At 37.6% G+C, this 24,036-nt stretch overlaps 1 protein-coding gene across 2 annotated transcripts; it reads left to right on the top strand.

The window, feature by feature from the left end:
• The first annotated feature begins 10,443 nt into the window (after positions 1-10,443).
• Positions 10,444-22,212, top strand: LOC125382061. 2 transcript variants are annotated; one of them, XR_007222249.1, is made up of 2 exons: positions 10,444-11,779; positions 21,850-22,212. XR_007222249.1 is itself a non-coding variant. In XM_048399871.1 (2 exons), exon 1 carries the CDS (start codon positions 10,534-10,536, stop codon positions 11,590-11,592), a length of 1,059 nt encoding a protein of 352 aa, XP_048255828.1. In that variant the 5' UTR covers positions 10,444-10,533; the 3' UTR covers positions 11,593-11,614; positions 21,850-22,212. The 2 variants fall into 2 exon arrangements, 1 of the variants encoding a protein (XP_048255828.1); XM_048399871.1 differs by having other exon boundaries at positions 10,444-11,614.
• Positions 22,213-24,036: the final 1,824 nt, after the last annotated feature.

The raw sequence follows: 24,036 nt of genomic DNA on the forward strand, positions 1-24,036 counted from the left end.
CAACACCTACTTGATTGCAATTAAGCAAGGGGCAATTAAGCAAGCTGGGTACAGGTGTAATTTGGATTAATTCCACACTTAACGTGCATATACGGACGCAATGAGAAGGATCGATGAGACACAAGACTTGAAGTAAGGCAAAAACGTTTCTCCAGTATAATCGAATAATCAAATTAGCGCATTGTGAGACGATGCTTGAACTGTGAAACCAAACATTAATGTTATCAACTCAAGTTCGGGTGCAGGAAGTGTTTTTCTTGCAAAAAAAGATGTACATGTGCATATAGGTACGAAAACCTGGTCCCTAAGTGGTACCTCAGATGTAAGTACAAATACTAACAGTTCACGATAATCTTCAACATTGAGATGTGTTCACATGTGTTAACCAGTAGTACGTTACGAATAATTCTCAATTGGAAATATTATGCGTATGTTTTATGAGTACATGTGAATCAGTTTTGTAAATGCATTCTCAACCCGCATCGGTATATTTCTAATTACAGTTTAGTTTGCGTTCGGGAAAGAAACCGTAAGTGTCTACACCTGATGTAAGAACAAATATTGCGTAAAATGGCAAAACATAATTGAGAAAGTTAAAACACATGTTTAAAATTCACATTACAATAAATATGAATATGAATGTTGCGTTTTCTGAATCAGCATAAAAAAGGAACATGTGTGAGTCTTGAGATAGTGTTTTTTTACATTTCTTATAAATTCAAAACACGTTTGACTAAAGATCATAGCTTATGACACCATATAAACATGCCAAGACTTCAACACGCGTTATCTGTTGTTGGAATAAACAGCTTAAGTTACAATTTATTCAGCAACATAGCTGCAAAACTTACTCTACAATGAGATCAAACAAGGTATACAAGCTTAGATTAATCTCGAGAATGGGGAAGTCAAAAGCATTTACTCACTTATTTTGGAATTATAAATATTGTATAACTAATAACGGGAAGTGGAATGGCATGTAGTACATGCATCGTACTAATAGTGACACAATTAGATGCCAACAACTACGCCCCGTCTACGCAGCCTGCCAGTTTCTAATTATTTGGAATAATCCTTTCCGGCGTTTCTTTCAATTATAAAGGACTCATTTCATACGTAGGGGTTTGTGATCTAAAAAACACAATTGGTATGTTTACGTAGACACAAACACGTGGTGTGGTTTGGTATGGTCAGTAACTGACAACCTGCTGATGACAAATGTCAACACACCGGGTCAGTAAACTGACCACTACAATGATCGAAGGATGTGTTACGTCCATGCATCTAACAGTTGAAACATTTGTTTCTCTTTGTTGAAGTTCACGGATGACAAGGTAGACACAACTTTATGGGTAACGTCTACCTTGTCAATCGTTTTCTACCAAGGATTTACGATTGGGAGGCCTCTAAACGTGTAAGTTATTTTCCTTTTCAAAAGAATAGGATTTCAATCAAAAGGTTACAGTTAAAATGACATATACAACGTTTAAATCTATAAGGTTATGGTGAATTTTGGCTCAGGCGAAACAATGCTTCACTTTGTATACATGTTAATACATTTGATACATCTGTGAGGTTTAAGTTGATTTTAACAGCCCGGGCCAGGTCGGACCGAACATTTCTGACTTGGATTTTTTTAAGAAAATACAGTAAAAATGCTTCACTTTAAGGGCGCAGATTTCTTTAAATGCGATACACCTGGACATTATAAATTGTTGTATAGGTAGATATAACACTAATCTATAGATTTAGTCACATTTGAAGATACATCTGTGTGTTTAAAGTTGATTTTAACAGCCCGGGCCAGGTCGGACCGAACATTTCTGACTTGGATTTTTTTAAGAAAATACAGTAAAAATGCTTCACTTTAAGGGCGCAGATTTCTTTAAATGCGATACACCTGGACATTATAAATTGTTGTATAGGTAGATATAACACTAATCTATAGATTAAGTCACATTTGAAGATACATCTGTGTGTTTAAAGTTGATTTTGACCGCCCGGGCCAAGTCGGACCCAACACAAGCCAAACACTTCTGATAGAGACTATGTTGAGAATGTAGAGGGGAAAAGGGCTTCACTTTAAGCCCCATGTTTTCTATAAATACTGCGATCTGTGACATTATAAATTGGTGTATATGTAGATATAACACTAATCTATAGATTTAATCACATTTGAAGTTACATCTGTGTGTTTAAAGTTGATTTTGACCGCCCGGGCCAAGTCGGACCCAACACAAGCCAAACACTTCTGATAGAGACTATGTTGAGAATGTAGAGGGAAAAGGGCTTCACTTTGAGCCCCTTGTTGTCTATAAATACTGCAATCTGTGACATTATAAAGTGGTGTATAAGTAGATATAATACTAATCTATAGATGTGAATCCATTTGATGATACGTCTGTGAGGTTTAAGTTGATTTTAACAGCCCGTGCCAGGTCGGACCGAACATTTCTGACTTGGATTTTTTAAAGAAAATACAGTAAAAATGCTTCACTTTAAGGGCGCAGATTTCTTTAAATGCGATACACCTGGACATTATAAATTGTTGTATAGGTAGATATAACACTAATCTATAGATTTAGTCACATTTGAAGATACATCTGTGTGTTTAAAGTTGATTTTAACAGCCCGGGCCAGGTCGGACCGAACATTTCTGACTTGGATTTTTTAAAGAAAATACAGTAAAAATGCTTCACTTTAACGGCGCAGATTTCTTTTAATGCGATACACCTGGACATTATAAATTGGTGTATAGGTAGATATAACACTAATCTATAGATTAAGTCACATTTGAAGATACATCTGTGTGTTTAAAGTTGATTTTGACCGCCCGGGCCAAGTCGGACCCAACACAAGCCAAACACTTCTGATAGAGACTATGTTGAGAATGTAGAGGGAAAAGGGCTTCACTTTGAGCCCCTTGTTGTCTATAAATACTGCAATCTGTGACATTATAAAGTGGTGTATAAGTAGATATAATACTAATCTATAGATGTGAATCCATTTGATGATACGTCTATGAGGTTTAAGTTGATTTTAACAGCCCGTGCCAGGTCGGACCGAACATTTCTGACTTGGATTTTTTAAAGAAAATACAGTAAAAATGCTTCACTTTAAGGGCGCAGATTTCTTTAAATGCGATACACCTGGACATTATAAATTGTTGTATAGGTAGATATAACACTAATCTATAGATTTAATCACATTTGAAGTTACATCTGTGTGTTTAAAGTTGATTTTGACCGCCCGGGCCAAGTCGGACCCAACACAAGCCAAACACTTCTGATAGAGACTATGTTGAGAATGTAGAGGGAAAAGGGCTTCACTTTCGAGCCCCTTGTTGTCTATAAATACTGCAATCTGTGACATTATAAAGTGATGTATAGGTAGATATAATACTAATCTATAGATGTGAATCCATTTGATGATACATCTGTGAGGTTTAAGTTGATTTTAACAGCCCGGGCCAGGTCGGACCGAACATTTCTGACTTGGATTTTTTAAAGAAAATAAAGTAAAAATGCTTCACTTTAAGGGCGCAGATTTCTTTAAATGCGACACACCTGGACATTATAAATTGGTGTATAGGTATATATAACACTAATCTATAGATTTAATCACATTTGAAGATACATCTGTGTGTTTAAAGTTGATTTTGACCGCCCGGGCCAAGTCGGACCCAATACAAGCCAAACACTTCTGATAGAGACTATGTTGAGAATGTAGAGGGAAAAGGGCTTCACTTTAAGCCCCATGTTTTCCATAAATACTGCGATCTGTGACATTATAAATTGGTGTATAGGTAGATATAACACTAATCTATAGATTTAATCACATTTGAAGTTACATCTGTGTGTTTAAAGTTGATTTTGACCGCCCGGGCCAAGTCGGACCCAACACAAGCCAAACACTTCTGATAGAGACTATGTTGAGAATGTAGAGGGAAAAGGGCTTCACTTTCGAGCCCCTTGTTGTCTATAAATACTGCAATCTGTGACATTATAAAGTGATGTATAGGTAGATATAATACTAATCTATAGATGTGAATCCATTTGATGATACATCTGTGAGGTTTAAGTTGATTTTAACAGCCCGGGCCAGGTCGGACCGAACATTTCTGACTTGGATTTTTTAAAGAAAATAAAGTAAAAATGCTTCACTTTAAGGGCGCAGATTTCTTTAAATGCGACACACCTGGACATTATAAATTGGTGTATAGGTATATATAACACTAATCTATAGATTTAATCACATTTGAAGATACATCTGTGTGTTTAAAGTTGATTTTGACCGCCCGGGCCAAGTCGAGCCCAATACAAGCCAAACACTTCTGATAGAGACTATGTTGAGAATGTAGAGGGAAAAGGGCTTCACTTTAAGCCCCATGTTTTCCATAAATACTGCGATCTGTGACATTATAAATTGGTGTATAGGTAGATATAACACTAATCTATAGATTTAATCACATTTGAAGTTACATCTGTGTGTTTAAAGTTGATTTTGACCGCCCGGGCCAAGTCGGACCCAACACAAGCCAAACACTTCTGATAGAGACTATGTTGAGAATGTAGAGGGAAAAGGGCTTCACTTTCGAGCCCCTTGTTGTCTATAAATACTGCAATCTGTGACATTATAAAGTGATGTATAGGTAGATATAATACTAATCTATAGATGTGAATCCATTTGATGATACATCTGTGAGGTTTAAGTTGATTTTAACAGCCCGGGCCAGGTCGGACCGAACATTTCTGACTTGGATTTTTTAAAGAAAATAAAGTAAAAATGCTTCACTTTAAGGGCGCAGATTTCTTTAAATGCGATACACCTGGACATTATAAATTGTTGTATAGGTAGATATAACACTAATCTATAGATTTAGTCACATTTGAAGATACATCTGTGTGTTTAAAGTTGATTTTAACAGCCCGGGCCAGGTCGGACCGAACATTTCTGACTTGGATTTTTTAAAGAAAATACAGTAAAAATGCTTCACTTTAACGGCGCAGATTTCTTTTAATGCGATACACCTGGACATTATAAATTGGTGTATAGGTAGATATAACACTAATCTATAGATTAAGTCACATTTGAAGATACATCTGTGTGTTTAAAGTTGATTTTGACCGCCCGGGCCAAGTCGGACCCAACACAAGCCAAACACTTCTGATAGAGACTATGTTGAGAATGTAGAGGGAAAAGGGCTTCACTTTGAGCCCCTTGTTGTCTATAAATACTGCAATCTGTGACATTATAAAGTGGTGTATAAGTAGATATAATACTAATCTATAGATGTGAATCCATTTGATGATACGTCTATGAGGTTTAAGTTGATTTTAACAGCCCGTGCCAGGTCGGACCGAACATTTCTGACTTGGATTTTTTAAAGAAAATACAGTAAAAATGCTTCACTTTAAGGGCGCAGATTTCTTTAAATGCGATACACCTGGACATTATAAATTGTTGTATAGGTAGATATAACACTAATCTATAGATTTAATCACATTTGAAGTTACATCTGTGTGTTTAAAGTTGATTTTGACCGCCCGGGCCAAGTCGGACCCAACACAAGCCAAACACTTCTGATAGAGACTATGTTGAGAATGTAGAGGGAAAAGGGCTTCACTTTCGAGCCCCTTGTTGTCTATAAATACTGCAATCTGTGACATTATAAAGTGATGTATAGGTAGATATAATACTAATCTATAGATGTGAATCCATTTGATGATACATCTGTGAGGTTTAAGTTGATTTTAACAGCCCGGGCCAGGTCGGACCGAACATTTCTGACTTGGATTTTTTAAAGAAAATAAAGTAAAAATGCTTCACTTTAAGGGCGCAGATTTCTTTAAATGCGACACACCTGGACATTATAAATTGGTGTATAGGTATATATAACACTAATCTATAGATTTAATCACATTTGAAGATACATCTGTGTGTTTAAAGTTGATTTTGACCGCCCGGGCCAAGTCGGACCCAATACAAGCCAAACACTTCTGATAGAGACTATGTTGAGAATGTAGAGGGAAAAGGGCTTCACTTTAAGCCCCATGTTTTCCATAAATACTGCGATCTGTGACATTATAAATTGGTGTATAGGTAGATATAACACTAATCTATAGATTTAATCACATTTGAAGTTACATCTGTGTGTTTAAAGTTGATTTTGACCGCCCGGGCCAAGTCGGACCCAACACAAGCCAAACACTTCTGATAGAGACTATGTTGAGAATGTAGAGGGAAAAGGGCTTCACTTTCGAGCCCCTTGTTGTCTATAAATACTGCAATCTGTGACATTATAAAGTGATGTATAGGTAGATATAATACTAATCTATAGATGTGAATCCATTTGATGATACATCTGTGAGGTTTAAGTTGATTTTAACAGCCCGGGCCAGGTCGGACCGAACATTTCTGACTTGGATTTTTTAAAGAAAATAAAGTAAAAATGCTTCACTTTAAGGGCGCAGATTTCTTTAAATGCGACACACCTGGACATTATAAATTGGTGTATAGGTATATATAACACTAATCTATAGATTTAATCACATTTGAAGATACATCTGTGTGTTTAAAGTTGATTTTGACCGCCCGGGCCAAGTCGAGCCCAATACAAGCCAAACACTTCTGATAGAGACTATGTTGAGAATGTAGAGGGAAAAGGGCTTCACTTTAAGCCCCATGTTTTCCATAAATACTGCGATCTGTGACATTATAAATTGGTGTATAGGTAGATATAACACTAATCTATAGATTTAATCACATTTGAAGTTACATCTGTGTGTTTAAAGTTGATTTTGACCGCCCGGGCCAAGTCGGACCCAACACAAGCCAAACACTTCTGATAGAGACTATGTTGAGAATGTAGAGGGAAAAGGGCTTCACTTTCGAGCCCCTTGTTGTCTATAAATACTGCAATCTGTGACATTATAAAGTGATGTATAGGTAGATATAATACTAATCTATAGATGTGAATCCATTTGATGATACATCTGTGAGGTTTAAGTTGATTTTAACAGCCCGGGCCAGGTCGGACCGAACATTTCTGACTTGGATTTTTTAAAGAAAATAAAGTAAAAATGCTTCACTTTAAGGGCGCAGATTTCTTTAAATGCGACACACCTGGACATTATAAATTGGTGTATAGGTATATATAACACTAATCTATAGATTTAATCACATTTGAAGATACATCTGTGTGTTTAAAGTTGATTTTGACCGCCCGGGCCAAGTCGGACCCAATACAAGCCAAACACTTCTGATAGAGACTATGTTGAGAATGTAGAGGGAAAAGGGCTTCACTTTAAGCCCCATGTTTTCCATAAATACTGCGATCTGTGACATTATAAATTGGTGTATAGGTAGATATAACACTAATCTATAGATTTAATCACATTTGAAGTTACATCTGTGTGTTTAAAGTTGATTTTGACCGCCCGGGCCAAGTCGGACCCAACACAAGCCAAACACTTCTGATAGAGACTATGTTGAGAATGTAGAGGGAAAAGGGCTTCACTTTCGAGCCCCTTGTTGTCTATAAATACTGCAATCTGTGACATTATAAAGTGATGTATAGGTAGATATAATACTAATCTATAGATGTGAATCCATTTGATGATACATCTGTGAGGTTTAAGTTGATTTTAACAGCCCGGGCCAGGTCGGACCGAACATTTCTGACTTGGACTTTTTAAAGAAAATAAAGTAAAAATGCTTCACTTTAAGGGCGCAGATTTCTTTAAATGCGACACACCTGGACATTATAAATTGGTGTATAGGTAGATATAACACTAATCTATAGATTTAATCACATTTGAAGATACATCTGTGTGTTTAAAGTTGATTTTGACCGCCCGGGCCAAGTCGGACCCAACACAAGCCAAACACTTCTGATAGAGACTATGTTGAGAATGTAGAGGGAAAAGGGCTTCACTTTCGAGCCCCTTGTTGTCTATAAATACTGCAATCTGTGACATTTTAAAGTGATGTATAGGTAGATATAATACTAATCTATAGATGTGAATCCATTTGATGATACATCTGTGAGGTTTAAGTTGATTTTAACAGCCCGGGCCAGGTCGGACCGAACATTTCTGACTTGGATTTTTTAAAGAAAATAAAGTAAAAATGCTTCACTTTAAGGGCGCAGATTTCTTTAAATGCGACACACCTGGACATTATAAATTGGTGTATAGGTATATATAACACTAATCTATAGATTTAATCACATTTGAAGATACATCTGTGTGTTTAAAGTTGATTTTGACCGCCCGGGCCAAGTCGGACCCAACACAAGCCAAACACTTCTGATAGAGACTATGTTGAGAATGTAGAGGGAAAAGGGCTTCACTTTCGAGCCCCTTGTTGTCTATAAATACTGCAATCTGTGACATTATAAAGTGATGTATAGGTAGATATAATACTAATCTATAGATGTGAATCCATTTGATGATACATCTGTGAGGTTTAAGTTGATTTTAACAGCCCGGGCCAGGTCGGACCGAACATTTCTGACTTGGATTTTTTAAAGAAAATAAAGTAAAATGCTTCACTTTAAGGGCGCAGATTTCTTTAAATGCGACACACCTGGACATTATAAATTGGTGTATAGGTAGATATAACACTAATCTATAGATTTAATCACATTTGAAGATACATCTGTGTGTTTAAAGTTGATTTTGACCGCCCGGGCCAAGTCGGACCCAACACAAGCCAAACACTTCTGATAGAGACTATGTTGAGAATGTAGAGGGAAAAGGGCTTCACTTTCGAGCCCCTTGTTGTCTATAAATACTGCAATCTGTGACATTATAAAGTGGTGTATAGGTAGATATAATACTAATCTATAGATGTGAATCCATTTAATGATACATCTGTGAGGTTTAAGTTGATTTTAACAGCCCGGGCCAGGTCGGACCGAACATTTCTGACTTGGATTTTTTAAAGAAAATACAGTAAAAATGCTTCACTTTAAGGGCGCAGATTTCTTTAAATGCGATACACCTGGACATTATAAATTGGTGTATAGGTAGATATAACACTAATCTATAGATTAAGTCACATTTGAAGATACATCTGTGTGTTTAAAGTTGATTTTGACCGCCCGGGCCAAGTCGGACCCAACACAAGCCAAACACTTCTGATAGAGACTATGTTGAGAATGTAGAGGGGAAAAGGGCTTCACTTTAAGCCCCATGTCTTCTATAAATACTGCGATCTGTGACATTATAAATTGGTGTATAGGTAGATATAACACTAATCTATAGATTTAGTCACATTTGAAGATACATCTGTGTGTTTAAAGTTGATTTTGACCGCCCGGGCCAAGTCGGACCCAACACAAGCCAAACACTTCTGATAGAGACTATGTTGAGAATGTAGAGGGAAAAGGGCTTCACTTTCGAGCCCCTTGTTGTCTATAAATACTGCAATCTGTGACATTATAAAGTGGTGTATAAGTAGATATAATACTAATCTATAGATTTAATCACATTTGAAGATACATCTATGAGGTTTAAGTTGATTTTAACAGCCCGGGCCAGGTCGGACCGAACATTTCTGACTTGTTTTTTTTAAAAGAAAATAAAGTAAAAATGCTTCACTTTAAGGGCGCAGATTTCTTTAAATGCGATACACCTGGACATTATAAATTGGTGTATAGGTAGATATAATACTAATCTATAGATTTAATCACATTTGTAGATACATCTGTGTGTTTAAAGTTGATTTTGACCGCCCGGGCCAAGTCGGACCCAACACAAGCCAAACACTTCTGATAGAGACTATGTTGAGAATGTAGAGGGAAAAGGGCTTCACTTTGAGCCCCTTGTTGTCTATAAATACTGCGATCTGTAACATTATAAAGTGGTGTATATGTAGATATAACACTAATCTATAGAGGTAATCACATTTGAAGATAAATCTGTCTGTTTAAAGTTGATTTTGACAGCCCGGGCCAAGTCGGAGCGAACTGTGTGACTGTCGAGAGTAGAGGGAGAAGAGGTCTACTTTAACCAACGTGTCTGCTTTAAATACGATGAACAGTGACGTTATAAAGTGGTATTTACTTAGATATAGTACGTTCCTATAATATAAACGCTATGCCGACAGATGGAAATTCGTATGACGATAGCTAGAAGTATTTGATACGTGTCAAATCCTATTTCGTTTAACGATTGCTCTTTTACATGTTACCTAGATCAGCGACGCTAACACACAGCTCCACTTTCTAGTTTTTAAGTGATTTACTCCGAATTACTTAATTATGCTGCACGTTTTGGATTGGTGATTGTTCAGTAGTGTCATGTGTGTATGTTGCATCAATAATATGTAGATATGATCGCCGATAATTAAGTAATTAGCCAATAACACTTTGGCCCGTCTTGGCCCGGCCCGGCCCGACTTTTAGGCAATCCCATTGTGCACTGATTCACACACGGTCCCAAGCACATCAGGCTGAAGCACGGAGCATTTCTGGTCCAGTTATTACGTGTAATCTTATGTTTGCAGAGTATTAATGCTTGAAACAAAATGCCATCGCAAATTATTCGATCGTATTCCGGACGTGTGCTTGTGTTAACAATAACAGTTGCAGCTGTTTACGCAATTGTTTGTTTCAACGGATCAAAGTCTGACCTGGACGGGAAACTTGGTGACATTCAAACCTCCATTCGTAAGCTGTCTTTGGACATCAAAGGGGCGGTGAATGAGGTGCATCTTCCAGTTGAGGTGAGGGCCGAACCGTTGCCTCAATCACAGCCGTTTAAGAAGATGCCTTCCTGGCACGGAATTGCGTACAAAAGAACGAACGGGTCATGGGTAGCAGACGACAGTATGTGTACGGAGGATGAGGTGTATGATGAGGCGACTCTAAAAACACCTGCTGGAAATACGCGCATCTTTATCCACGCCATCAAGGACGATATCGTTGTTTCGAACACTCTGAAGAAAGTTGGCGTTTGGGAGCCGGATGTCATGTACACTTCTTTTGAAATACTGAAAGAAAATAAAGAACACGTTTTCATCGATGTCGGGGGAAATATTGGAACATTCAGTCTCGCTGCAGCTAAACTAGGGAACAGGGTCATCTCCGTTGAACCGTATGATGTCAACACCAAACGCCTGTGCCGAGGTGTGGTAAAAGGTGGGTTTGCTGGACAGATGTTTGTCATACACAACGCAATGTCTGATGTAAGGCAACCCATCGCCTTTAAGATTTACAAGGGTAGTATTGCCCATACTCGTATTGAGAAGAAAACTAACCTCAATCAAAGCAGCGACGCGATAACCACCATTCAGATGAACGATCTTTTGGAGATGTTTGATATCAAGTCCGCTGTTTTGAAACTTGACTGTGAGGACCACGAAGTACAGGTGATGAAGGGTGCTGAGGCGTTCTTCAATGTGGTTGACGTGCGCATGGTAATTATTGAATGGGACAAACTTTTCCAAAACCCAGAAGCACCATATATAATAGAAATGATGAAACGATTCAAGTTGAAACCCTATACGATTGGCAAAGATGCGAAGCCTTTTAACAAGTCTGACTATACTCTGAGTAGAAGGAACATTGTGTTCAAAAAGGAATAACACATGAATATACATATCTCATGTAAGTTTTAATTAGTCATAGTGCATCAAATACATGGCTTCATATGCATGTGTCATGTGACAAAAAAAGAGGGATGACTTCAACTTTGCAATATAATAAACTTTCCCTTGATGTCGAATAATTTTCCAGCCTCTTTTCCAGTGTCTTGGCTTCACAACTTTTGAGGTAAGATCGAGCAAGCGCTTTCTACCAAGATTTCAAAGAGCGTCACACGACTCTTGCTTAAAATTTGTTTGATCAGAGTAAAATAATGTGGCTTTCATAGTCGAACGCATGCCTATTACAGAGCATGCACTCTTTCGAACTTTTTGTTCAAAGTTTACTGCGTGATGAGACTTTCACTAAGATTTGTAAAGCAGGTCGATATTCCCGGTACAGAAAATCTAATTGCCAAAGTACATGGTATGTTAATTTCGTATGAATTCTCTTACAACGGGACATGCTTGCGTTATTTGATACATTGAGCCATGATTGTTCTTCGTATTTGCATATAGTGTCGTTAACACGATTTCTCCATTTCAATTTTGGAGGGAAAGTACCGTACTGAGTAGATGTACGAAGGTAGGGACACAGATTGTATTTATCAAGTGTTGATTTAAGTTCTCCACAGATTGTCTTTGAATAGACAGGGCTTGCAATGGACGCGCAAAAAATATCTTTTGCAAAGTTATTATAGTTCAGATTGCATAAACGACCAAGAAATAAAAGTTTGCATTATCAAAGGTTCGACATAGTAGATTCTGAAGGAGATCTTTTATAAAGACCCTGTACAATGCGTGCAAAATATCTTTGCGTGCCTTCCAACAGAGCAGCACGTTGACCCTTGATGTCATAGAGTAATTCACATCCATAAAGGCTGGTTTTGAGTATCATTCTGAGCCATATTTTCACGCTTGAAATTGGATGAAGATCATAACTATTAAATCCTAAAGATCTTAGGGAGTTAATATTTTGTCTTGCTTTCTGACAGTACTTTTCAATTCTTGTTTTACAGGATAGTTTGTATGTTAGAAGTATTCCACCATACACCGTAGAGTCAGTTGTAGTGATGTGTATATTTCCAAGTTTACAATGACAGTTATACCTCTTGCGTTTTGCTTTGGTGAACACAATTATTGCACTTTTTGATGGATTATATGTTAGGCGCCACCTTGAGGCATATGTATGTACCATATCAAGGGATGTTTGTAAGCCTCTCGGTGATGCCTTAATTAGTGTAGTATCGTCGGCAAGCAAGACTGCATGAATATCCATACCATATGCACGAATGCCAAATTGTGCTTGTCTAAGGGCTGTAATGAGGTCATTTATAAAAACAAGAAAAAAACAAGCAGAGGTTACTCTGCCTTGGCCAACACCTTGATGAACCATATATCTGTCTGATTGTTCACCTTGGTAGGAAATATAAGCATAACTATTTGTATAACAATGATGTAGTAATTTCCATGTATTACCTCTAATGCCCAGTTTATGTAGTTTGTAAAATAATCTATCGTGCCATATCCTATCGAATGCTTTTTCATTATCTAAGAAAGCTGCATCGACTGCAGAGTCCCTTTGTATGTAATACTGAATGCCTTCGATCAAAGTAAATACTGACATAATAGCTCCATGTTCTTTTCTAAAGCCAAACTGTAGCATATCAGGAAAGTCTGGGTTAAGCCTACATAGTTTGTCTTCTATACGTTTGAGCAGTATATTTTCAAAGAGCTTACAGAGACATGATGTGAGAGTAATACCTCTATAATTTCGATGGTCATTCTTCCCCTTATATATTGGTATGACCATACCAAGTCTATAATCATAGGGTACATATTGTAGTTTCATCATATGATTAAAAAGTATACGTAAGGAATAAATAAGATGTTCTCCTGCATAGATAATATGTTCATTTGTAATCTTTTATCCGGACCTGGGGATTTATTCCTGCTGAGGGATTTGACGGCCTCTCTTATCTCGTGACATGTAAATTCTTTTTTCCAATTCCTCGTCAGGCCTCTCTCGTACTTGTTTAAATATCTGTACCTTATTAGTTATATCTTCTTTAAATACATCATCAAATCCTTCGGAATGGTAGGGTTTGGCTAAATCTGAAAAATATTTACCCCATAATCTGGTTAGGTTAGTTTCAACGTACTTGATATTATTAGTTCTTTTTAGTCTATAAGTATTACTTCACTTGACATAAAGTACCTTCGCCATGTTTTATGATGTATTCGATCTTATTGCTGTATGTGAATGTATGTTAGAGTTGTGATGTGAAATAAAATACCTTCAACTGCAATTTGCAATGGCATGTGATCAAATATTTTCTTTACATGTATATGTTAACGGTTAATATGACGGTTAACCTTCTAGCGCTTGACAAGGCAGCTTATGTTGTATACTCACTAAGGTCTGACATTTGTTTGTCTACTTGAAAAAGCGTCTCGCATTCGACAGCCAGTCAAGTTGTTGACGCGTGACATATCTGGAAATTATGGAATACTGTAAGGAACATTCTCGCGATCTCGACCTTTGGAAACGAGCTGAATATACCATAAGTGCGAGAATGCGAGAAGGCGAGAAGGCAAAAACTCGCGTTCTTGTCTTTTTTGTACACAACACTTTTTATCAAAAGTCCACAACACGATTATCTCGCAATATAATTTAACAAAAGAAGTTCTGTACATGAATGTCACAAAATAGTGTAAACATTAGAGTGTCCGGAAGATGGAAAAGAATACCACCGTCAGTGACCCTCATTGCTATATGTTAATTTAGGACAATATATAATTCGCTGTGTCATCACCTTCGAGATTTCTTCCCACGCCCCTATGATGTTTTCATGTATACAAAGGTAAAGGTAGGAGAGGTTTATTGTATTGGAGATGCAGGATGAACACGACAGATTGAAAAGGAAACCTGAGAACCGTCAGAGTGTTACCTATTCACAACGACTGCTGTTATTGTACGTGTGCAGGCGCAAGGGCCTCGCCTAGCGAAGTGCATCAAATCACTTGAGCACTTTAAATTAGAACATGAAAAGATTTGCATAATATCTGTCGTCGCCCAGTTGGCGGTAAACATGCTTCGCAAATCCTTCAGTCATGGGTTTTCAAAATCTGAGCTGCAGTTTCTCGAGGATCAATGAATGAATCAGAGTTGTTCAGGAGGATTGACCCTTTACCCAAGATTACACTGTTATATAGGATTACTGGCTCGATTAATGTTTTGAAATATTTGCATGCAAGAGCTGAAGGTATATCTTGGTTAAGAATGGAGACTGAAGCTTGTGGTAGGCCTTAGGGCCTTTTTCAGGAGAGGTTTAGCACTATTTTTAAGTTTACCATTTGTTTCAAATGTAATTCCTAAGTAATTTTATCTATATCTATAAGTAATTATATCTAGCCGTAACTAGTATTTTTGTATCACCAAAATTTGTTTTGCCACCATTTCTCTTTAGGTTATTTGTTGCTCAAAATACACTTAGACCATCAAGTAACGCTTGTAGTTTTTCTCTTTGTTTTGAGTCATCGGGAAACAACAAATGACGAATATTTGAATAATAATAATTGTTATATTATATTCTACCATGAATTTGGAATTTACTCGATTCTGATTGGTCAATCAGAGGCTATTAAATCACAAAAAAACCCTCTGATTGAAACAGCTGGTTTGACGGCCGCATCACCCCGGAAGCTAAAATTGATAGAATAGTACAATTTTCAGTCATTGTCGGTAGGCACATTTAAATAATTATATCTACAATTACAGGTTACAAAATGCACAGATGCGGTTACTACACTATTCAAAGGATGTGTGGCAATACATTTCGTGCAGAAAAATACGACAGAAATCAGCAAAGGGAATGTATTTACGTTTTGGAGACAACAGAGAGCTTGGAATTTTGGCGCTTTTCTATATACGACTGTGACGTCATATCGTTTGCGTCACAATGAGCGATATGACGTCATAATGGTGACGTGCGATGTAGAGCGAAAGCCTTGCAAAGCTTGCTTTGTTTTCTTTAGGGATGCCCACCTCATGTTAGCTTACCAAGTTTGCCGTGATTATATACTTTCAATGCCTGTCATATGTTCGAGCGAAGTATTACGGTGTAAACAAACTGCTTGCGTATATACAGCACCATATTTTGTTCGGTGATTCCGCAATTCAGATCGATAACCCACTCAAAACACTGAACTCAACCCATGCCGCTTCACTCAGTATATTTGCTAACACCAAAGAGTTCGCGTTTTATTTAGTCATGGTAGAATGGAGATAAACATACTGTGTTTTCAATGTAGAGCTAGGTTACCTGTAGATTTAACCGCGCTAAATTTAACATTTGAAACCTCACGCTGCGCGTTCGGTTCCAAATTCAATTTAGCGGGGTTAAATCTACAGGTAACCTAGCTCTACATTGAAAACACAGTATGTTTATCTCCTAAATATGATGTGGAAGATCATTGCGGAATATATTGAATAATGTGGGAGACAAAATGCATCCTTACCCCAAAGTTGGTGTTAAAGGACTGTGAAATCCCCCTATCAATTTTCACTTCATAAGAGATATAGTGATGATATTATTTTTAATACATTTCCTCAACTGATGATCTGTCAACGAAATAAAGGCATTTTGAAAGTCTACAAAGCAACTGTATATTCTTTTCTTTTTACTTTTTGTAGAATATATATATGTTTAATGAACAAATACATTAGCTGATGTTCGGTATCCCCTTCTAAATCCAGACTGACAGTGTTCTTGTAAAAGAGTTTTTTCAATGTGTTCCATTTTTCTTTCATTTATGAAGTTGCAAAATAGTTGACCCAAGCAGCTGCTTACTACAAAACGCCTGTAGTTGTTTGGGTCAGTCGTATCAACCTTCTCGTTTAGGATTCCATTGGAATAGAGCTAGCTGAAGCTGTCTAGACTTGCTTTTGTGTGCATATCTAGATTATTCAAAGAGCGACAATAATGCGACAATAATGGGACAAATGGGCAAAATGTCGCATTGTGTTAATTTTGGTTAATTTTGACACCCCCGAGTTATGAAAGAAGCCTAACATGCCTATTGAAAGATAAAGTGTAAAGAAGGAAGCATTATCAATAATGGGATGGGCGATGAGTTCAACTGCATGCTAATGTCAGTGTCTAAACGTTCTGATTAACAATATGCTCTGAGTCAATACATTTTGCCAAATTAATAAGTATTACCTGTAGGAACATATTATTGATACACGTCCATTTCCTTGACGGACAAAGTGCTTTAAATGCTCGGCAATAGTAAGGACTAGATTCATTGTGTTTCCGTATTTTGTTCAGGTGAACAATTGACTTGTCCTCGCAGGTGTTTGTGACGGGTCCCAGCTATGTTGGAGGATACGCTCACCTTTTCATTAACACCCGTTATTAAGGCCTGAACCGCATCGGGTTTTTGTCCATCAATCTGATACGACGTGATGTAATTGAAATACTGTTCAAAGTATTGTTTAACTCTCTCGCGGTACTTTGCGTTACTGCAACTGTCAAAATTATGTGTAGTGATGTTATGTAATCCACAAGATGACTAGCAGACTACGCATATATAATGTTTAAAAAAAGAGAGAAATAAGAACATTAGCACAAATAATTCGACTCATCTTGTAATTATACGAGTTTCAAGATACAAAACTGCAATCGAGTTTCTGAAATTTGATTGCATTTAAGTATTTATCTTTCTTGCTTCAATCATATCTACAACGTAGTTATTACTAAACAAAGGCATGCCTTTGCAGCTCAGTATGATTCGGTCTACTTTCGCCTAGAAATAGTGATGTGGTGTGTTATGTGAAAGAAAGTCAAGAATTAAATATCTTGTAATAACATTGAGTAGAGGACACGGTTAGACTCAGTTATCAATATCAAGATATTTATATAATTAAAATTCAAGTGATCTAAAACAACAAATAGCTATATAGTTATAAGGGATTTATAAAAGAAACTACACGGCCTCCTGAGTGGATTCCAATTGTTGTTCAGTAACACTAGACCTCTGATCACACCAAACTCTAGAATTGCCAAACGCGACAATCAAGTTAATTATGTAACAGACTTTCTTATTTCAAGATAACATAAAACGAAAATAGACATTAAGTCAATGTGTAAACACAGGTTGTACTGGCAAATGTACCACAATCTATCGACTGGATTTTGATGGTTTTCTGTGCAATGTGAACTTCATTGGAGTTTGTTTGTATGTTGTTTAACATCGCACTAAGCAATATTCCAGCTTTATGACGGCGTCTGTAAATAATCGAGTCTGAACCAGACAATCTAGTGATTGATATCATGAGCTGCGATCCACACAGAGGCTGAAATGTGTCTTGAGGAATGTATTTGTCAATATTAACAATAACATTTTATGCTGTTAACGACATTGTGTCCCTCATAACCCACTCAGTATTATGGGACTTGTCTTCGTTTTTGGGGGTATTGTACTCTATTTTTAGTTCGCAATGTAACTGAAGGGGTTAAGCTTTTATTAACATAAATCACTGGAGCATAAGGTTGTTTTGATAACACTGAAAGCGAAATGCACTGTAGGCGGATGTAGACGACGCACTGATGCAAAACGTTATGAATAAAGTTGTTTTGATAACCCTGTAGGCGAAATGCACTGTTGACGAAAGTAGAACCTTCATAGAGTAAGGGCCAAACTGTATGAAGGTCAGAGCGTTCATAAAGTGAAAGTCAATTCTTATAATTTTTCTATCATTATTTTATGCCTCGCAGGATGTAGCGCTAGATCTAGACTTCTTGTCTACACGGACAGCCATGTATCCTCAACTTACTTTTCAGGAACATCTGTTTTAGTTTGTTTCCTAGAAATGTATTCCTATAATATCCCCATTGGATGAGGAAGGTCTGTTAAGAACTACAAGTCAATAACAACGACAGAGCGTCGTAATACATTTACATAAAGTACAAGACGTCAAAATGATCGACATGATAAACGTGACGGGGGAGATTTGCGAAGTTGTTCATGAACCTGTGGCCATTTCAAGTGTTAGTTATGACTTATCAGTTGACCGATCATTGAAAGGCGATTGTAACGATGTGTCAAATAGATACTAAGGTACATTCATAGATTGCTGTATACCGTCACAGCGCAAGTTTGGATGTGCTTTTCTTCGTTTGTTCTCTAGGATGGGTTGTACCGAGGATCCCCTTGAACGGGCATGCATTCAAACTCATCGACGTATCCCAATGTATGCTAAAACGCTAAGTTCAAAGCAAAAGGCTAAAAATGATGAGAAACGACGCTTCTGTATGTAATTAGTGCTAGGGGATTCTCATGGATTTCTCTAAGGTATAGTCCGTCAGTGTTTACGTCATTTCAAAAATACAATTCCGTGACACACGTATGGACGTCAAGATGAACATGAACATGAACTTCAGTTTCGCAGACATGTGACCTACCTCTCATCCAAAGAAAAAAGCCGTACATCGTATAACTTCACACTAAAACAATATTTACTGTTATAACCAAATGAAACACAACCCGGTGTCCGATAGAGATAACTGTGCAAAGCGGAGGGATATGTTTTCACAATAAACTTAGTAACATGGTTTGTTTTGACTTCTTTGCACGTGTCTGAATTCCATTAACATGTTTCATATCCTGAAATTAATTTTCAGCAAATCTCGCTGCACTGCGCGCGACAGATGCTAGAGCAAGGCATGCCAGATATACGAAACCTACTGCTCCCTAAAGGAAGCCTTTGACATCACGTGCGTCAGGGGACCAGCGCCATCTGATTGGCCGTTAACAGTTGTGCAGGGCGGACCAAAAGCATCGATTTCCCGTCCATTTTACACTTGAAAAACTCGACGCTTTTCCAGACACTTTCTTGACGCTCACCAGTTAATCAATTTTAATGAATTTTTAGTCGTTTTTCCGTCCAATGACCATATACGGAGAAAAACGACGCTTTCGTGTTTGAAGTGTAAACATCGCTAGGTTAAATAATAACAGAAGGATAAAACTGTAGCATCGTGATGGACAGGGAACACTGGATGAGGAAGCCAGCTAACCAGGAAGTTAGGAATGTGGACTGCCTCTGTTAGTATTTTGTAGTGAAGTATTAAAATGTTTAAATACTATTGCATGGACAATCATGAGATCGGTACTAGGTCACGGTACTAGGTCACTAGGAAGTGATATTCAACAAGAAGTGCATATTAAATAAAAACTTATATGTTAGAGGCATCGGACTTCTCTTTTTAAAGCCGCGCTGCATATAACATGTAGCATCCATTACCCTTCATCCTCTCAAAGTTATGTCGTTTAACCGTAAGTGTGGGTATATAACTTTTTGTTGAACCAGTTGGCGGCTGAGGATTTTCTATTTGTTGTTTTGCTGTTTACATGCTTTCCAAACTTAAAGTGATGCACTTAAACCGACAAATTTCTAATTGATCCTGTTGGAGGCACATGACAAAGTTGCACTGGTTTGAAAGTAGTATTTTCAATTTGGAATTGATGTTATTGAACCGGAACAATGAATGCATGTCTTTATTTCCTCCATGATTGAGTGAGTTGGTTTTAACGCCGCTTTTAACAGTATTCCAGTTATATTGCGGCGTGTCAGCTTAACGTGGGAGGACAGCCCGAAGTGATGCAGGTCTCAGACGTTTACCATTTCGGTGAAACCCACGAGCACGGGTGGGGTGCTGACAAACCTAGAAACATAATCTGGGCGAACCAGGATCGAAACCACAATCATACGGTTCTGGCGTGTCCAAGCGATGCAACTCTGCACAGCGAACGCGGCGCCTTAGACGACTGGGCCACCCGTGCCCCCTCCTCCATAATTGATTCTGAAGACATTACAAAAGGAAAATAAGTATTAACAATACTTTAGCACATGCAATGAAAGCATGTAATAAAATGCCTATGAAGACAAAAATCATAATATACGCGCAGTAGGGCGTATATGTGTCTAGTACAAAAGATGTTTCTTTAAATAATATATTTAACAGCAAAACGACAGTTATGATTAATTCCCAAGTATCATTATCAGTTTATGCAGTTACGTTGTGAATATCTGCACCAAGAAACAGAGAAAGCATAATCATTGTCGGAAAGCACATCTTTTTTCAGATATACTTTCACATACATTTCTTATGTAGATTAATATCATGTTTATCAATCGATGAAAAATTATTTTTCTATGAGACAAGAAAGATTCACAGTGAATAAAATATGGCATTCTTAGCGATAACAATGTTGATTACTATGGTTACATTCTTTCGACACTATTGGTCTTGATCCATTTTAATGCACTGTTGTGGAACCTCTTAGTGAAAAAAATATAGTGACATAAACTGATTAACAATGTTGAAGAGTTATTACTACACTAACACTTAGTCTCTGAAATCTTATATTACACAATACCCTTCTTGACTCGAATTAAAAAATCCCTATGCTGTGGAATGGAGCTAGCTAGAGCTGGCTAGACTTACTTTTTATGCGATTCTAGATTATTTGTTTTCCATTAAATAAACATTCCACAGTCATGGTGCAGGACAAAGTTATTACCTGTGCACATAGAAAGCTAAAGATGTTTCATCCATAGCTAAATGGGAGATTGCCATCCGGCAGAGTTTGCTGGGGACCAAGCTATAGTCTAACAAAGAAACCAAGAATAGTAATATATCGCCGTCACCAAGAAAACTTGTTTGCACTTAAGACGGCAATTCTCTCACAAATATCGTAAAGATATGAGTAGTTTGAAGTGAGGCGGTTGAACATATATCCTCATGACGGTTTGCTATATTATTTACATTAACCTTTGATTGCAAATCATTTTGTTCACGTCGCAAAATTCTCTCTATGCTCTATTGCATCCTGAAACTGAGGGTCCGATGAAACCCTAACTTGCCGCACTAATGATGACATCAGACAGTTTTCAGATGAAGTATATATATTTCACGCCTTAGTTGTAGGATAATCAATTGTCACCATGAGCGTCAACATACCAGGTCAAATATAGCAGGCTATAAATGTTACCTCATATGGCACACATCTCTATATTTTATTTCGAATTATTTTCCAAACGCTTTCATTGCAATGCAATGCGGCCAGATTCAAATATTAGCTAGAAACTTAGTTACTGATAGTGTAAAATAAGCGCCTGCATCTGTAATTGTACAGTGTTTGCAAGAGAAACAGTAGAACAGGATTTAAACGTCTTTTCTTCTTCTCCAGCAAAATCAGTGAACCAGGACGAAGAATATTTCCTGAAGTAAGACGATGATTGAAACGTTTGGCAGACAGGCTTGATGAAGACTATAAATATTATCAGCAAACTAAAAGGAAAAGTGCAGGCATTTGCACAGCTGGTGGTTTATTTACACTCACTGGGTTCCTGGTTGCACCTCCAGTAGCCATAGCAGGTGCAGTGCTCGGACTTGCGGGTGGAGTTTCTGGAGCAGCCATCCATATTACTGAACAGTCTTCTGTCAACGCGCATGTTGACGGGGAATTAGCTCTTGGGGGAATCAAGGACAAAATCGACATCACTGTCCCGGAACGTTTCATGCACAACATGTAAACAATAAACAACAAGTACACAATGAGTGGAATACCTGCTCTGACAACACAAACACAGCGATGAGCGGACCTTCCAGCTCAGGCATACATGAGGTGAGCGGAGCTCCAGCTCACCTCAGGGCGTTTCCTACGAGCGGCACATCCTGCTTGAGGTCATCCCTAGACCAGCACTCGGAATACCAAAGTTGACTAACAGTGTAATTGTAACACATATTATAACATTGCTCTGGACATAGGACTACTGAGGGTGATGAACAATTAAGGCAATAAATGCCATACTATAAATAACAATAATTAACGGGAAGTGATATAGTAGTAGCCCAGGCTGGCTGTCTGACAATATATACAATGAAATGTTGGTGAGGATTAACAACGGTGATTAGCGCCTAATACATAATGACAATTAGGTTAATGGAGACATGCACATGTGACGGCTACAGGGTAATTAGCCTTTGGAATCAAATGTACCTCAGACAATGGTTGTCGTAAATCAGTCGCTATGACACTTCACTAGCTACGCATTTACAACTTGCACAGAACAACCTGAATGATTATGCAGAGGAACTAAATAGGAGAACAGACATTGATAAACGAGAAGCGTGGCAAGGGGTAGACGGAGAGTTGTTACGATTTTGAGTTCCATATTAATAATACATCTTGAATTTGCTAGGGTGGTAACTGGTTCATCCGCATTGCAGATTCTGGTGAATGGGGCGTTAACCGTGGGTTCAATTGGTTTCAACCTATCGGATTTCGTGAAACAGGGAATAAAGGATGTGCATGGATTATCGGCAACTGCAAGATATATACGATCAACCATTTCTGAGCTTGAGGAGATCTGCGGGGCCTAATCGTGGTGATACAAAATACTCTATTATTGACGTGCAATATGTTTCTTAGCGTTGAAATATATTTTCTGCCATTTGTGTTTCAAAGGTTCAGTTCGGCTGCGTCATGAATGTCTTAAGGAACATCAACATTGCAGAAATGTAAAACTTGGAGAACGCTTTGACTAAAATGACTGATGCTCTGGATGAGGACAGCAAGTACTATGATTCCAAAAAGACCGCGTGACAATCTTTCTTGGTGGAACGATTTTTGTCACTGGAGTAGTGTTATCCCGAATGGCATACATTGATGGAATCGCATCCAAGCTCTCTTGTTTTGGAGCTGGATTGGCTGTGTTATGTGATGCTACTCATGTGTTCACAGTCCACGTTCTGTGGTTTCACAGGATATGCTACACACTCTAACCTCGAGCAATTCAAAGACTCGCTTGAATCGTCTGGGAATAGAAATGGAATCATGAACACTGTAACTGACGAACTAACAGTTTTGAGATCCTTAAGGTAACGTTCAGAAATGAAAGATGTTCTTTTTCTGAAAGGCTGCACCCCTTTTGAGCTAGCTACCAATATCCGTAAGATTTTAGACAATATAAATATCTCGTAAGAACTAATGGTAGAATACTTGCAACACTCTCACATGACATGTTCATTTCATGCTTTTGTAGCATTTTAGTGGGTTTAAATAAAATTTAAATTAAAAAATGAATTTGTTTGTGATTGTGCCTACCTGCATCACTCTCCGTTGCAAGTGATCCAGATGTAAATATATATAAACTGAGAAGCAAAGGAAACTACACCTCTAAGTTGATTTTATCATATGTTTGATTAAAAATTGAAATTATCTTACGCTACCGATATTACTTCCAAAAATAAAATGTACTGGCGCTAAGTCAGCACTCTAGGAATATGTCTAAATGGCTTTATTTTTTTGTAAAATAGAATTTGATTTACAACTTTTTCAAATTAAAAAAATGTTTCCGCATAATACACAGTT

This window comes from Haliotis rufescens, unplaced genomic scaffold, assembly GCF_023055435.1.
Source record: "Haliotis rufescens isolate VD_foot unplaced genomic scaffold, xgHalRufe1.0.p SCAF_2, whole genome shotgun sequence".
In the NCBI taxonomy this organism is placed as follows: Eukaryota; Metazoa; Mollusca; class Gastropoda; order Lepetellida; family Haliotidae; genus Haliotis; species Haliotis rufescens.

Excerpts from the sequence above, each read along its gene's own strand:
- LOC125382061 (XM_048399871.1), top strand. The coding sequence starts at position 10,534 with ATGCCATCGCAAATTATTCGATCGTATTCCGGACGTGTGCTTGTGTTA.